General features: G+C 41.9%; 1 protein-coding gene across 10 annotated transcripts in view; it reads left to right on the top strand.

Annotated features, from left to right (window-relative positions):
• The window catches only part of LOC309383242 (sterol O-acyltransferase 2-like), a 196,056-nt gene that overhangs the window by 144,252 nt on the left and 36,110 nt on the right, over window positions 1-15,694 (top strand). For 6 of the 10 annotated variants that reach the window (XM_081935534.1, XM_081935536.1, XM_081935538.1 and 3 more), the window contains one exon: window positions 2,335-2,480. In XM_081935534.1, coding sequence (XP_081791660.1) covers window positions 2,335-2,480 — 146 coding nt within the window. Of the gene's footprint in view, window positions 1-316; window positions 416-815; window positions 952-2,334; window positions 2,481-3,971; window positions 4,701-15,694 lie in introns of those variants that run through there. The other 4 variants (XM_081935541.1, XM_081935540.1, XM_081935539.1 and 1 more) reach the window with 2 other exon arrangements.

Below are 15,694 nucleotides of genomic sequence, written 5' to 3'. Positions count from 1 at the left end.
ACAATAAATTAGGCAAATAAATAACACAACTTTGTTACTGCTCCCAATTGTGGTCACTAAAAGAAGACCACCTATAGAAACATGTATGTTTAGGGACTATAAGAGGCCTGGTTGTTAGTTGCAAATCCCCACTGGTTTCCCCACTGATTTAGTGATGGAAATTCTAATCCCGACTGCCCTTGTAACTCAAGGACTACCTGTACACAGTCAATCTAGAGTGGATTGTCTCTTTCCTTGCCAAAGTACAGTGGTGTTCCAGTTTCAAGCCTGGCATTTCTGTGTTTTTCATGCTCTTTATTTCATTCTCCCTGTCTAGGACTGGTGGAATTCCACATCATTCTCGGCATATTTTAGGTCATGGAATGGGATTGTACATGATTGGCTGTACTGCTATATTTATCAAGATTTTCTGTGGGTAGGTAAGGGCGTAATGGGCTGTGAGAATAGTCTTTGGGGGCAGGAGGAAGAACTTAAATCAGGGCAATGGTCAAAAGGAGATGTCTCAGCTCAGAGCAGGACTGGGGGTAAAATGACATCTCAGGAGGGATTCTTCCTTGTGGTTCAGAAAATAAAAGTCAGGAATGGGGGAAGCGCTTTCAGCCTTGCAAGATTCTATTTCTGTAACTTTGCAATAAAAGTACTATTATTGGTTTACTGTCTGGACTACCTGAAAGGACTGACAAGCTTACCAAACCCACCCTATAGTGCTCCATAAAGTACACCTTTTCTGTGTAATTTCTCTATTCGTATCTTCATTGCTTATTGGTGAACACCAGGATGAGGTCTATAATTCACTTGTGCTCCTTCTCTTCCAGCTGATTGGAGGGAGAGCCCGAGCTGGAGCTATGCTCATGGTCTTCCTTGTGTCAGCGGTTATCCATGAATACCTCTTCACCTTGGCTTTTGGTTTCTTCTTTCCTATCCTGTTTGTGTTTTTTGCCATGATTGGAGGTTAGTACTGCATCAGGAAATGGACTAATAAACCATCCCTCAGAGGATTCAAGCAAGGCCCATTAAAAAATAATGTGACATGGATTGCTCCTGTTGAATTCTAAGCGGCTGAAGGTTGACTCAGTCTTCCATCCCTCCGAGGTCGGTAAAATAAGGACCCAGATTGCTGGGGGCAATAGACTGACTGTAAACTGCTTAGAGAGGGTTGTAAAGCACTATGAAGCGGTATATAAGTCTAAGTGCTATTGCTAATCTATTCGGCCCTTTCGCTGGTTTGCGGTTCCCACACTTCCCAATTGGCATGCATTCATGTCCTTTTGGATACATTTTTTTTACCACTTGTAGGTGGAGTTGCTCCAAATTTATTCAAAATATATTAAGGAACAAGGGTCAACTTGGGATAAAGGCACAAGTGCACACTGAATGGCCTTTCCTATACGGAATCAATAGGGGCAAAATGGGAGTTTGTTTGCAAGATTCAATTAGTTTGTTTATTATTGTGAAGATTTACTTACCTGAGTTGTGCCTCACAGAAACTCCTTGGCAATATTTCATTGTACAGCCTTGCGCTTGGAAGCTATCGGCCTGGCAATTGTCCAAGGACTGATAAGGTCTGTTGTTGCAATTAAACTTCGAAAGGCTTATTTCCGGGACTTTGCTGGATGTGAATGCGAGGAATTCACATTAGCCAAATAAATGGGGGGGGGAGGTGTTCGGAACAAGGAGTCTGTTTCGTGATTCTGTTAAGCTTAGGTCAGAACATTTCTCAATCTTGGTGACTTTGACTTCAGCTTCCAGAATTCCCCAGATGATGCGCTGTATGGTTAGGACAGAGGCTGCTTTTTCATGCTTGAGAAATTTATTTTGATGTAGTATTTTTTTTTTCAAATCTTGCTGGTCATTGACAGTGGTTCTTCTGTGAGAAAATTAAGATTCTTCATTCCAGCAGGAGGGAAAATATAATCTCAAACATGAACAGCTTTACAAATTAAAAAGCAAGAGCAAAAACAAAATTAATAACTGGAAAACAAAATTTTGTTATTTCAGAAGTCCAATCACATTTCCAAAACAGATATTTTAATCATGGTCAGGACCCAGATAAAAGAGCAACATGAAAATAGCCTAGGTTCTAGGAGCAGAGAGTTCCATCTGCAACGGCATTGCTTTGAGAATTCTAGTTCCCAAATTATTTTACCTCCATGGAAGTAGGGATGGGCATATTGTCTTGTAATTAACATGGAAATTGCTATTATGTTAGATTTCTTAATGAGCAATGTTCCTATTATAGATAACAGTTATTAGAAATCAATAAGTGACAGATCTCCTTGGCTCAGTGTGGCTGGAATATACAAAATTAACCCTTTTTCTGTTTGTCCTGTTTAGTGTTCTTTAATTTTGTTCTCAATGATAAGAGAAAAGGCCCTGTCTGGAACACCATCATATGGATATTCCTGGGTTTGGGCATAGCAATCTTTTTCTCCTTATACTGCCAAGAGTTGTTTGCACAGGTCCACTGTCCACTCAAGGAGGTGAGTAGACAGTTTATGTTGTGGAGTTGGAATTAGTCTTGGGTTACATACATACACGAAGGGCTGAAAGAGAGTGATTGGCCCCAAATCACTCCATTTACTTTCATCCCCAAGAGAGGCCTAGAATTCACAGTATCCTGGTTTCTAGGCCAGTACCTGAACCAGCACACCAAACCGGCTCTTAAGTTAAATATTTCCGCTATTGGGGAAAACAGAGGCCCGGAATACATATTTGCGTGAATGTGGAAACTACAGAAGATATTGTTAAAAATGAGAACACAATGGTTTCAACTTTGTTGCTTTCAGATATAAAGAGAGAGACAAAATAGGAGAAAAAAAATCCTCTCTAATCTGGCTGGAACCATTATTTAAAGATTGCTTCATTATTCTTTATATTACTTTATTAAGATTATGCCGGAGTCACCTTTTGGCTCTAAAACATTTAATAATTCAATCCAATCAATAAAAAATAAAGAGAAAATATTTAACATTAGCTGTATTTGGGGGCATTCAATATGTGAAAAAAGAACCTGACTCAGTGGTGGATTTCTACTGGTTCGGCCCGGTTCAGCCAAACCGGTAGTGGTTTGGCGGCCTACGTGCTGGAACTGGCATTGACCCAGGGCTGCCACGCCCCCCAACATGTTCTCTGGGTGGCACTGTAGTTGTCGCCATCTTGTTTCTTCTTCTGCACATGCACAAAATAATTTTATTGCACTACACATGCGTGCACAGCGTGCATCAAGCACGCACTGCGCACCCACAAACAAACCAGCAGTAGTGACTGCCAGAGCCCCCCCGACCTGACTGTTATTGATGTATGGATGTTGCAAAGTTTTTATTGTTTTATTTTCACTTCATTTCTCTTCATTTTATGGAGCCCTAAACAGGAAAAAAGACCAAATAAAAGGTCCATTGAGAGCAGCAGATATGCCCAGTGTGTTGCCAACCATGTATATTGGCTCTGATTGGGAATCCAGCATATTTTGGGGACACCAGGTTCTGTAATTTTTTCATAGCAAGATTCTGTTTTACAGCATAGCTGGAGATGCTCACCTGCAGGGAGTTAAAGCAAATCTTTCTTCCTTCTCCTCATATCAGTAGCTGCAAAAGGTGCTCTGTGACATAGAAAATTCTGAGTCTAAGAGCCTTTGATAAGCAACATCCTTCAAGTCTGGGCTACCTTGGGTTGCCTCCACGAGTTGAGAGGCCTGAGGAGCAAAACTGACAGAGCCAGATTCTCCATCCCAGAATAGGCTAAGCCTGCAGTCCAAAGTCTCTCCAGTGCTGCCTTTAACATTGCTGAAACTCTGGGAATGTTATTGTGCTGATGGGCTTCTGATTACGTTGGAACACTTATACGGCTGATCTTGCTGATCCAGATCTAAGCACCTGATTAGCTGCAATTCTTGTATTATTTTGTCTCATGGCAGTTCTTTCCCTTCCAGCTGTTATCTTTCTCTTCACATAGTCATCGTTTTCTTTTTTCAGAAGACCTTCTGGGAGCAAGTGACTCCACGTTCCTAGTCTTGCCACGCATAAGCAACTATTTCCGGCCTACTCTAGTCTTCTACTTTGCTTCCAAAATGAGGTCTCACAAGGGTAGCACATTACCCTGCTGCTGTGACAACAAGGACTCCCAGTACATCATGCATCTCCTCCGCTCCCTCCATGGAAAGCTGCATTTGTAAATTCCTTATCTGAAAGTGCTAAAATTTGGTGTGTAGGTTCGAAGGCTCTCATCTAGTACAGACAAAACATCTACAAAGATCCCTGCTGTGTGAAGTTTGTTGGTCTTCTTGGTGCTCAAAATCCAGGCAAAAGGGGCTAAGGAAAATTTATAAATGACAATCTTTAGTTGCCTCCAAGATTTACAAAACTAACTTTCTTTCTTAAACTACTTAAAAAAACCATGAGAGCTTTGTCCTAAAATGTAGGTTCCTGCTTTAATCCAAACTCTGTTGCTTTTATATCAGCAGTCAGCTTTCTAGATACAAGTGAAATCCAGCTCCCAGCAGGTCCCTTGATGAGGACTGGTGGAAGTTAGAATTCAACAATATCAGAAGTTCTGCTTATAGTTTCTACCTTTAGACTCTCATTTAACATTTTATCTCCAGCAGTAAAGGAAGGGAATCTGAATTACCACCAGCAGTATCCATTCTATGCCTACTGTATTGTGTGAATGATTTTTGAAATTATATTTGGAAATAAAATCAGATGCCAAACCAATCTTATTTTATTCTTTGACAAAGTGAATAACTTAGCAGACCAGAAAAAGTCTGTGGACATAGTATAACTAGACTTCAGCAAGGCCTTTGACAAAGTAGACCATGATCTACTTCTTGGTAAACTAGAAAAATGTGGGGTAGACAGCATCTCACCAGTTGATTTTGGAACTGGCTGACAAACATTTGGCTTCATTGCTTCTGGTTGACATCCTGGTTGAAACTTTCGTGATCTGTTTGTCTGCTCGTCATGCCATGTTTCTCATCCAAGAAGAAACAAGTTGCTCCTACAGTACAATGTTTTAAAAAATCAAAACCTTTGGTCACAATCTTCAATTGTTTGTTTCTCTTAATGTAACATGAAAATGACATCTTTCACTTCACTGCAGAGGCTGAAGCATTGTCTGCAGACAGTATTTGACTGTGTGCACGGCATTCCATCATTTCTATTTATTATTATAATTAACAATTTATTATAAAATTAGACATAAATATATGTAATTATGTAATTAGATATAAATTTATGTAGATAGAAGAAGCATGGTGGCTTCCAATCATGAATCACCTGATGGCTGCCATCACCACTCACCATTGCTTATTTTGGCTGGAAATGACAGAACAATATCTGAACACCTAATATTAAGAATAACTGGAATAAAATGCATATAGTGCGAGATTCCTTCTTAACTGTTTGTAGTAGCCAGGGATGAAGTTCCCTCTTTCCAGGTCACAATCTCTCTCTTTATCTGGAGCATGGAAATCAACACAAACAGAACTAAGTTAACTTTTAACATAATGAACACAATCTATAAAGAGCAAAAGAAAAACTGAGCACTGCCGCTCTCACTCCTGCAATTGGTGGAGGAGATGGGAGATGGTAGCAGTCCTGGACAGCCTTGTCTGAACTGGGAAGCTAAGCTGAATCAGACCAGGTTAGTATGTGGAGACATCCAGGGAATTGCAAATCTGTAGAGTAGTCTGGGAAGTTGAAAAATCCTTCAGGAACAAATCCATGGCAATCTACTTCTACATTAAAGCCAAGTAAATGATATGCACAAGATGCCATAAGAAATGATCTGTAGTTAGATTCTGCACTGTGAATGCTTCTTTGGGAGAGGAGATGATTCTGCTTAAAAGAAGTAGTGGTCCTCTTTCCTTAAGAAACAGTTACTCGATTCCACAGAACTTGAGAATTCCTCTCTGACATCAAACCTTTTGTTCTGGGAGCAGAATGTTGTATTGTACCTAGGCCCACAGCTTCAAAAATCCCCAGACCTTACCTAGATCTTTTCAGTCAGATTTCAGGCCAGGTTACAATACTGAGACTTGATTGTGATTGCACTTCTTGAGAATCCTCTGGCAGATGGTCCTCCGGGATCTCTTGGTGGCTTTGAATAGCAGTGATCATTGTATCTTTATACTGTAATGTTGCTTAAAGCTTTCCTGTGTCATATGGTGATCTGCCAGAGTCATAAGAATTGAGCTGGGCAGTTATCTACATTTGATAGATGATGATGGATGATTTGCTTTTAAACATTACTTGCAAGGGCTAAAATTACAGATGAACTGTATCAGCTGAACTGCAATCAGGTGGTTAATACTGCCAGGGGGGGGCGGAATATTCAAGCTGCATTCACACATGGTACAGATGACTTAGGCACAGAAGTCCTGCCATAATAAATAAATAAACTGAGAATGACTATTCAAGTGTTATAAAAGAAGAAAATGGACCACATTGGTTTCAGTCAGGAAATCCCACCAGAAACAATAAAGACATTGTTAAATATGCTAATTAGGAATGAAGCCTGGGACATTGGCTTCACTCAGGTCTGTCTTTCCAGGCAGGGAAACTGTTATTTAAAATCATTGGTTCACACTACAAGCAGCAAAATGGAACAACCTCATTGGTTAGGTGGTCTGACTGCTCACTTTAAGAGAGGGAGCTGTCGGACAGCCAGCAGACAGAGTATACCGAACTTGTTAATAAAGAGTTGTAGTCACTATACAAAATCCTGCTTCTTTATTCAACCCCCATATAACACTGGTGACAAGGATGGGATGCGAAGAGAACAAAAGAAAAAAAGCTGAACTGAGCCTGGCATCCAAGTGGCATCAGCCTTTATTGCAGCAAAATTGACAATCTATATTGGCTGCTCAAGATGACCATCACGACCCACCAACTCCATTCAACCCAGCTACGGAAAATTGGAAATCGTATATGCTACGATTCAATTGCTTCATGGAAGCAAATGACTTATCAGGTCTGTTGGACAATAGGAAGAGAGTGTGTTTCCTAAGTTACTGCAGACCCAAAGTCCTCAGTTCGGCCCAAGTGCTATCCGAACCAGTCAACGTTCAGATGGTACCATGGACTGTCACTGCGTTAAATTGTTTGCTAGCCTGAACTGATGAATTGAAACTAAATAGTTAAACTGAAAGAGTTACTGCGCAGGTCATAAGGTCTTATCTGACAATGATGTACTGCGCATGCTTATCTTTTTTTATTACTTCACACATTCCAGACTCTTCTCTTTCCTTTTGATCTTTGTCCATCTACCAGGAAGCTGGTAGACAGAATTGCTTTTTCCAAAATGTAACGATTAGTTAGATTTGTTTTATTTCTTCATTTATTATTTTTGTATTAAAGTTTGTTTTTCATTAGAATATGTTCTCCGGGATTTCTTTATTTCTCTTCTTCGCACCTTAAAGAATATGCCTGTTTGGAAACGCCGCGGTCTAAGCCTCGTCTAGTTCAGGGTGAAATAAGTCTTCCCCTGACAATTAATGGAAGTGGAGATGGTTATAATTTACGGCTGTTTCCTTCAAGCTATCTTTAAGAGATAACCGGCTAGGCTACCTAGCCATGCCAAGGAAGAAAAAGAAAAAAATGTAGACATGGAACGCGCCATTCCCTCAGACACAGAGATGCAAGCTTCTTCAAACTTACTTCAAAAGCAACAGATTTCTCCAGCAGCCGAGCCAACTGTGGAGGCAATTTTTCAACAAGAGGAAGGAGCTACAGAAGGTGAGATCTACGAACTGAGGTCAGTAGTTCCCCCTTCTCATTATGAAAGCTCTCAAATATCTCCAAGAGATTATAACATATTGGGGGCAAAGCCAAGACGTTCCACGTTACCAGAGCAACTTCACTCCCAAACTCTTGGAGATTATGAAACAATTGATGTCTGGTCAAAGCCCTCGCGGCAACTGCCGGCAGAGGAAAAACACCCCCACGCAGAAAGTGAAACTTATGAATCTTTCTCAGGCACTGGGGAAGAAATGAAAAGCTATCGTGACCAGATAGAGCATTTTGAAAAATATGTAAGAGAAGCTAGAGAATACTATGAAAGATGGGAAAGAAGTAGGAGGGGTTTCCCCACTCCCAAAATGTCTGAGGACGCCATCTTGTCTTCTCCAAAACAACCTAAGACACACTCCATAGAGGAAATTGTTTTAGGTGAATCAGAACAGAGAGATATGTACACGTCACCGAGGTCACGTGATCTCCTTTGTTCTACTACTTCTCCGGCCACGTATAAAGGCCTGATGCAGCCAAGAAGTGAAGCTGCACTGCCATCTGCTGGTGGAGAAAATTTATTAGAGCAAAAGTTAAAGAAATTGCACCAAAATTGGGCAGATCTATCTATAAGTCTTCTAGATGCCCAAGCTTTGCCTCCAAAGGTTAAGTCTTCAGCGCCCCCTGGTGGTGTTGGATCCTCCCTAGATGGAACAAGGCAAAGCCAAAGGCGAATGCAAGTCAATTTAATGTTGCCACACAAAGGCCAATGGTGCAATTACAGCACCCCCTGGTTCAACAACCAGCTTTTCAACCTGCACAACAAGATGTTCCAATGCATATCCCTCAGCAGGCATTTTCTGTCACTCCTTTGACTGGTGAGTCAAAATTAAAGGAGTCAGGAGAGAATTATAAAGCCTGGGTCAGTGAAATTGCACTCTTGCTTCGCAGAGAAGGCACACACTGTATGGTTTTTAATCCTCCTGCCCAGCCATGGACTCCAGCAATGAGAGATCTAGAGACCAGAGCAACCACTACTTTGCTCATGTCCATGGAAACTGAACTCCAGGTTACCTTTCCACCTGATGCAACAGCCCAACAAATTTGGGCTATTTTGGAAGATTGCTACAGGCCCATTTCAATTGAATCTTCATGTTTGCTCATGTCTGAGTTCCATGGTTCGAAGTTGAAACCTGGTGAACGAATTGGTGGACATTTGACCAAACTGAAAAGAATGAGAAGTGAATTGAGAGAAAGTGGCCATGTAATCGATGATATCCAAATGATTAGCATCATCATTAACTCATTAAATTATGAATGGAAAGATGTCGTTGCAAAGATTAACTACGTGCCTATTGCCCAACGCACAGTTAACCACGTTTGCAGACTTTTAGTGGAGGAAGAAGCTATCAAATTAGCTACGCCACATCTGCAACGACCCCCAGCATCAAAGGCTCCAGCTAGACGTCCCTTCCGAGGAAGAGGCTACGCTCCAAGGATGCCAAAATGCTACACCTGCAACCGTGTGGGACATGACACCCGGGATTGTCCCCAACGAGTTCCAGCTCCCGTCACATACCAGCCCAGAGGAACAGACTCCAGAGGCAGAGGTAGAGGTGGAAGACAAGGTCGTCGTGGTCCAAGGCGTGATCCACAAGCTCCACTCGCAACATTGGCCATAACTAATGTTCCACAACCTGATCCAAAGTACGACAGACGTCTTTTGTGGACTTTAGATAGTGGAGCAGCTGTGCACGTTACCCACAGAAAGAAACTTTTCACAGAGATGGGCGAGCCAGAGCCCGAGTATCGAGAACTGTACTCCTTCACCAACCACACTTGCAAGGTCATGGGAAAAGGAACTGTTTACATTGAAGAGCTCGATACATTCATCCCTGATGTTTATTATATACCTTCAGCAACCAGTAATTTGCTTAGTCAAAGTCACTTGTCTAGAGATTTAAAGTTCCAGGTTCACCACCTCGAAAAAGCAAGTTACATAGTTAAAGATGGAGATATTGTTGCTGAAACCATGCTGATTGGTGGTGTTTATTACTTAAAGCCAAAGCCTAAAAAGCAAGCACAGGCAAGTATGCAAACCCCAAAAAGGGACAGCACGGGCCCAGAGAGAGTTGCTTCGGAGAGAGAACCCGTTGCTATGCCAAAGGCTCCTAAAGCCAACAAACAGAGAAAACAGAAGCAGGTTGCTCAGAGCAAGCCTGAGGTTCCTCATGAAACTGTTAAAGTTGAAAATTCACTAACTGGTAAACCTTTGCATTCCAGGTGTATCCATAAGTGGCACAGAAGATTGGGGCATGCCAGTTTCCGTGTTCTTAGAAAGATGCCGGAGTTCGCAAAAGGTTTGGATCTAAAGGGGTGTGAGGTGTTTTTGGATTGTGCAGTTTGCAGGAAAGCTAAATCCAAGGCAGCTGCAATTCCCAAACACGCTACACGCCTGTCAATACGCATTTTTGATTTGGTACACACTGACATAGTGGGTCCTTTCCCACCAACAATTGGTAGAAAGTATTTCCTAACAATTGTAGATAATCACTCAAGATATGGATTTGTATATCCTATGAGAGAGAAATCTGAAACCTTTCAGATCTTTAAAGACTTTGCAGCTTTTGTTTCTACACAATACCAAGTTCGCATCGCCAGAATCCAGAGTGACCGTGGTGCAGAATTCATGTCTCAGCGTTTCCAGGACTGGATGCGTAAGAATGGAATTCTTCATCAGACATCCGCTCCATATACACCGGCTCATAACGGAGTCGTAGAAAGAAGACAAGGGGTTCTGCAAACCATGATGCGTTGTCTTCTAGAAGATGCCAATCTCGGTAGCATATACTGGGGTGAAGCAATCAAATATGCAAATTACATTGTCAACCGTACTTGGAGCAGTGTAATCAATCAAACTCCTTTCTACATGCTGTATGGCTACAAGCCTGATCTCAAGAACCTCCACATTTTTGGTTCATATGCTATGGTGAACACTCCCTTAAGTCAAAGAAGAAAGGGAAGTCCAGTAGCAAAGAGACTGAGATTTATGGGTATTGATGATAACTCAAAATGGTACAAATTCATTGATCCTAAATATGTGATTGTCATTTCACAATCTGCTAATTTTGAGGAAGACATTGACTGGTCCAGGATTCATTCCAATGATCCTGGAGTTTATTTTCCTAGAGATGGTGTTGAAGATGCCACGCAGCCTGATGACCAACATTCACAGGCAGATATTCCTTCTACCAGTTCTTCACAACCTGATGTTCCATCTTCGCAAGCCGCGGATGCTGATGCTAGCGATGAACGTGAGGACGAGGACGAAGAAGAAGAAGAAGACTGGACTGTTGTTCCTAGACGTTCCAAGAGGGTCACAAAAGGAATCCCTCCACAACGATATTCATGGCAACTGACAAAAACACCATTACCTTTGATTTGCAACGTTACTCTTCCTCCTGAGACATTCACACAAATCAAACAGCTTCCTGATTCAGAGCAAGACAAATGGTATGATGCAATGCAGGATGAAATGGACAGTTTAAAGAAACTTAATGTATTCACACCTGCAAAACCTCCAGCAAACAAGAAAGTCATTGGCACTCGATGGGTCTACAGAATCAAGAAGAAACTGAATGGTGAGTATTTATACAAAGCCAGACTTGTAGCTCAGGGTTTCGCTCAACGTTATCCTGAGGACTACACAAACACTTACTCACCAACAGTCAGAACTGAAAGTGTAAAAATTGCTTTAACCACTGCAACTATTCTTGGTTTGGAAGTTTTCCAATTTGATGTGGACACAGCTTATCTACATGCAGACCTAGATGAAGAGATCTACGTGAAAAGCCCTCCAGGATTCCGAAAGCAAGAAGGGGATACCTGGTTCCTGAACAAAAGTCTTTATGGTCTGAAACAGTCAGGTTTAATGTGGTATTTATGTCTTACTGACAAACTAAATTCAATGGGCTTTATTAAGTCCGAAACTGATGAATGCGTGTTCACAAAAAGATCTAACAATGCATATGAGATAATTCTTGTTTATGTTGATGATATTGTTTACATTGGTCCAAATAAGAAAATGAGTGAGATTTTTGCCAAAAGTTTGCAGAGATACTTCACACTGAAATCTTTAGGTCACATTAGCACTTATTTAGGTGTTCAGATTGAAAAGACACAGAAGGGGTTTAGTCTTTCACAAGAGGAGAAAATTGACCACATTCTACATCATTGCAACATGAAAGATGCTAACACAACAAAGACACCCATGCAAACAGATTTTCACAACTTAACACATGAACCAAGTCCTGAGTTCAAGGATCAAACACTTTATCGTTCAGTCATTGGTTCACTATTATATATTAGTAGTTGGACCAGACCTGACATTGCACTTAGTATTAATCTTTTATCACGACACGTAGGTAAGGCAACACAATTTCATTGGGCATGCATTAAGAAGTTGTTGAAATACCTGAACCACACTAAACACATGAAGTTATTGCTAGAACCAACACACACTGATCAACCAAAGTTAATTTGTTATGCTGACGCTGACTGGGCAAGTGATAAGAAATCACGCAAAAGCACTTCTGGTTACATAATGTTCCTGAATGGATGTCCTGTTTACTGGCAAGTGAGAAAACAGAGTTTTGTTTCATGTTCATCTACTGAAGCTGAATATGCTTGTGTTTCAGATGCTTGTAATTCTCTAACATGGTTTGATGCTTTGATCACAGATATCTGGACACGTCCGATTCGACAAATCACCGTGATGGAAGATAATGTATCTGTGGTTTATATTTCTGAGTCACATTTCACAGGTTCTAGGTCCAGACACATTGACATTCGTTATCAAAACACAAAGCAATTAGTTAAGCAAGGTTTTGTTAAATTGCAATATGTTTCTACACATGATCAGATTGCAGACATGCTTAACAAACCACTTGCCGCAAATCAACACAAGTATCTGCGAAAGAAGATGTGCCTTAATTGATGATTTGATGACGTCAGCCCAACTAGGAAAAGAAGGGGTGTCACTGCGTTAAATTGTTTGCTAGCCTGAACTGACGAATTGAAACTAAATAGTTAAACTGAAAGAGTTACTGCGCAGGTCATAAGGTCTTATCTGACAATGATGTACTGCGCATGCTTATCTTTTTTTATTACTTCACACATTCCAGACTCTTCTCTTTCCTTTTGATCTTTGTCCATCTACCAGGAAGCTGGTAGACAGAATTGCTTTTTCCAAAATGTAACGATTAGTTAGATTTGTTTTATTTCTTCATTTATTATTTTTGTATTAAAGTTTGTTTTTCATTAGAATATGTTCTCCGGGATTTCTTTATTTCTCTTCTTCGTACCTTAAAGAATATGCCTGTTTGGAAACGCCGCGGTCTAAGCCTCGTCTAGTTCAGGGTGAAATAAGTCTTCCCCTGACATGGACAACACTCCAAGCCCACTATGCACCCGTACCATCAATGAAGGTGAAAAGGCACGAATTTCACCACAGAAGCCAAGAGGAAGGTGAGATGCTTAATCAATAACATCGCCGCATTATGAAAAGCCACATCTCATTGCAAGTTCAGAGAGATAGAGGAAGCGATGTGAGATAGGCTTGTTTTGGGAGTGAGAGATCTCAATCTGCAGAGAAGATTACTAGCAAAGCCTATTCCATCCATCGAGCAATGCTCAGGAAGAAAGTCAACCAAAGGAGCATTAGCAAGAATGGGCCCCAGAGACTGGAAAACTAAAATAGACAAGTACCTCCTGGTACAGCACATACCCCCTAGTGCCACAACAAACCGGAGTCTGGCAGAATTACTAATGGGTTGCAAACTGAGATCACGACTGAACAGTACATCCAAATTACAATGCTGAGGCATCCACTGACTTTACCAGCCAGCACCAGTCATTTAGCATAGGGGTCTTAGCATATGCCCACAACTATGCTGGGGTTCCCTCCTGGGTCCCTGCTAAAGTAATTACCATATTTTTCAAGTATAAGACGCACCTTAATTTGGGGGGAGGAAATCAGAAAAAAAAAAACCTTTCTGCCTCTTTTCCAGCAGCATCCATCAATATTCATGTGGCTAACATCTTTGCTGCCTCGGTCGGATCCTGATTCCCGAAGCTGCCTGGGGAACTGTGATGAAAGTCTTTTGAATGAAAGCGTTTCTGGGCTGCAGGGTCCCCTCCCCGATTCCAAAAAGGGTGCATGCAGAGGCCAAACAAGTGCATCATGTTTCAGGTGGCAGGCAGTTCCAGCACGTGCTGCCACCTGAAAATGCTTTCCTTCCCACTTTCCTGGTGCAATCGCAGAGCCACGTGCCCTCCTCCTCTTTTACAGACTTGCTGCCTGTTTTCTCCTGGCCAGCACCGTCAGCTGGGAGAGGCAGGGAGAAAAGTGAGAGGGCAGCGCAGTCGGGGGAAGGCGCAGGAGCCAGGCGTGGACACAGGACAGGCAGATTAGAGGCAGCCGGCCAATTACTGGCTTGGCTGCTGGCCACCCAGAGTGCACAGGCAGCAAAGGAAACCCACGTCGTGGCTTATTAAGATGTGCATTTCATGGTGGGGCACAATTTGGGGATGGCATGTGGGGCAGGGAATGAGATACCCTGGCAACTGCTTCTTGGAGCCCACTGCCCATGTCCTTAAGTGTTGCTTCCAGCGATCACAGTTTCACGCCCCCTCTCCCAGATAACAGCCAACAGGAGAGGAGAGGCAACGCGCCGGGCAGGGGTGGGTTCCTACCGGTTCGCACCAGATCGTGCGAACCGGTTGGAGACCGAACCCGGAAGTAACCGGACCCGGAAGTAACCGGGAACCGGCACCGGTCCTGTCGCTTTATCGCCCTTGCCGTCCCAACGCAGCTCGCTCGCTCCCCCGCCCATCCGCACTAAGCTAGCTGGGCCTTTCCGCGACGAAGCGCCGGGCTCGCCTAGGCGACGCGGCCGACGGGAGGCTCGCTTTGCCGAGGAAAGGCCTCTGGGCCTTTCCGCGACGAAGCGCCGGGCTCGCCTAGGCAACGCGGCCGGCGGGAGGCTCGCTTCGCCGAGGAAAGGCCTCTGGGCCTTTCCGTGACGAAGCGCCGGGCTGGCGTGGGCGGCAAGCCTCCGCGAGGCTAGGCCAAAAGCCCCCCCCCACCCCTCTCCAGCCCTAAGCAGTCTTAAACATTCTTACCTGTCCTGCTGCCTCTCTGCCTGTCTGCTGCCTGTTGCATCCATCCATCGCATCGGAGAGCTGCTGATTCTGCCTGCTGGTAAGTAACCTGGCTTTTTTTCTTTTATTTTTTTAATGTATTTTAAAATAATATTTTATTTATTGTGCGTAGAATTTTTTTAAAAAAATTTACTTAAAAGTATTGAGTGTAGAATATTTTAAAATGGTTTACTTCAATTTATTGTGTGTGGATTCTTTTTTTAAAATTGTCTTAGACTATTTTAAAAAAGATTCTATCCAAAATAAATTAAAATAAACCATTTTAAAATATTCTATACTCAATACTTTAAAATGTATTGTGCATATAATTGTTTTAAATTGTTTAATTGTAGTATGGAATATTTTTAATGGTTTCATTTTAAATTATTGTGTGTGGAATAGTTTGAAATGGTTACAGTGTGAATTATTGCTGGTGGAATAATGGTTACAGTATACTATGGCTGGTACAATACCTTAAAATAGTTATACTATAAATTATTGCTGGTGGAATATTTAACAATGGTTTTTAAGTTTTTTTTTAATTTATAGAATATCTTTTTTGAATTATTGTTTGGGAATTTTTATTTTTTAATTGTTTATAAAATATATTTACTACAAGAAATGTTATTCCTTTTTGCAAATGTTTTCTTTGTGATGCAATATGTTGCTTAAAAGTGTTCAGACCAGGTTTATGTATCTCATAGTGGCTGTTTTTCTATGGGCAGGACAGGTTGATGCAAGGCAGCTTTACAAGATTTTGTGGGTTTCACCCT

This window comes from Natrix helvetica (genome assembly GCF_964273705.1).
Source record: "Natrix helvetica genome assembly, chromosome: 1".
Lineage (NCBI taxonomy): Eukaryota > Metazoa > Chordata > Lepidosauria > Squamata > Natricidae > Natrix > Natrix helvetica.
This window is presented reverse-complemented; position numbering and strand designations above follow the sequence as displayed.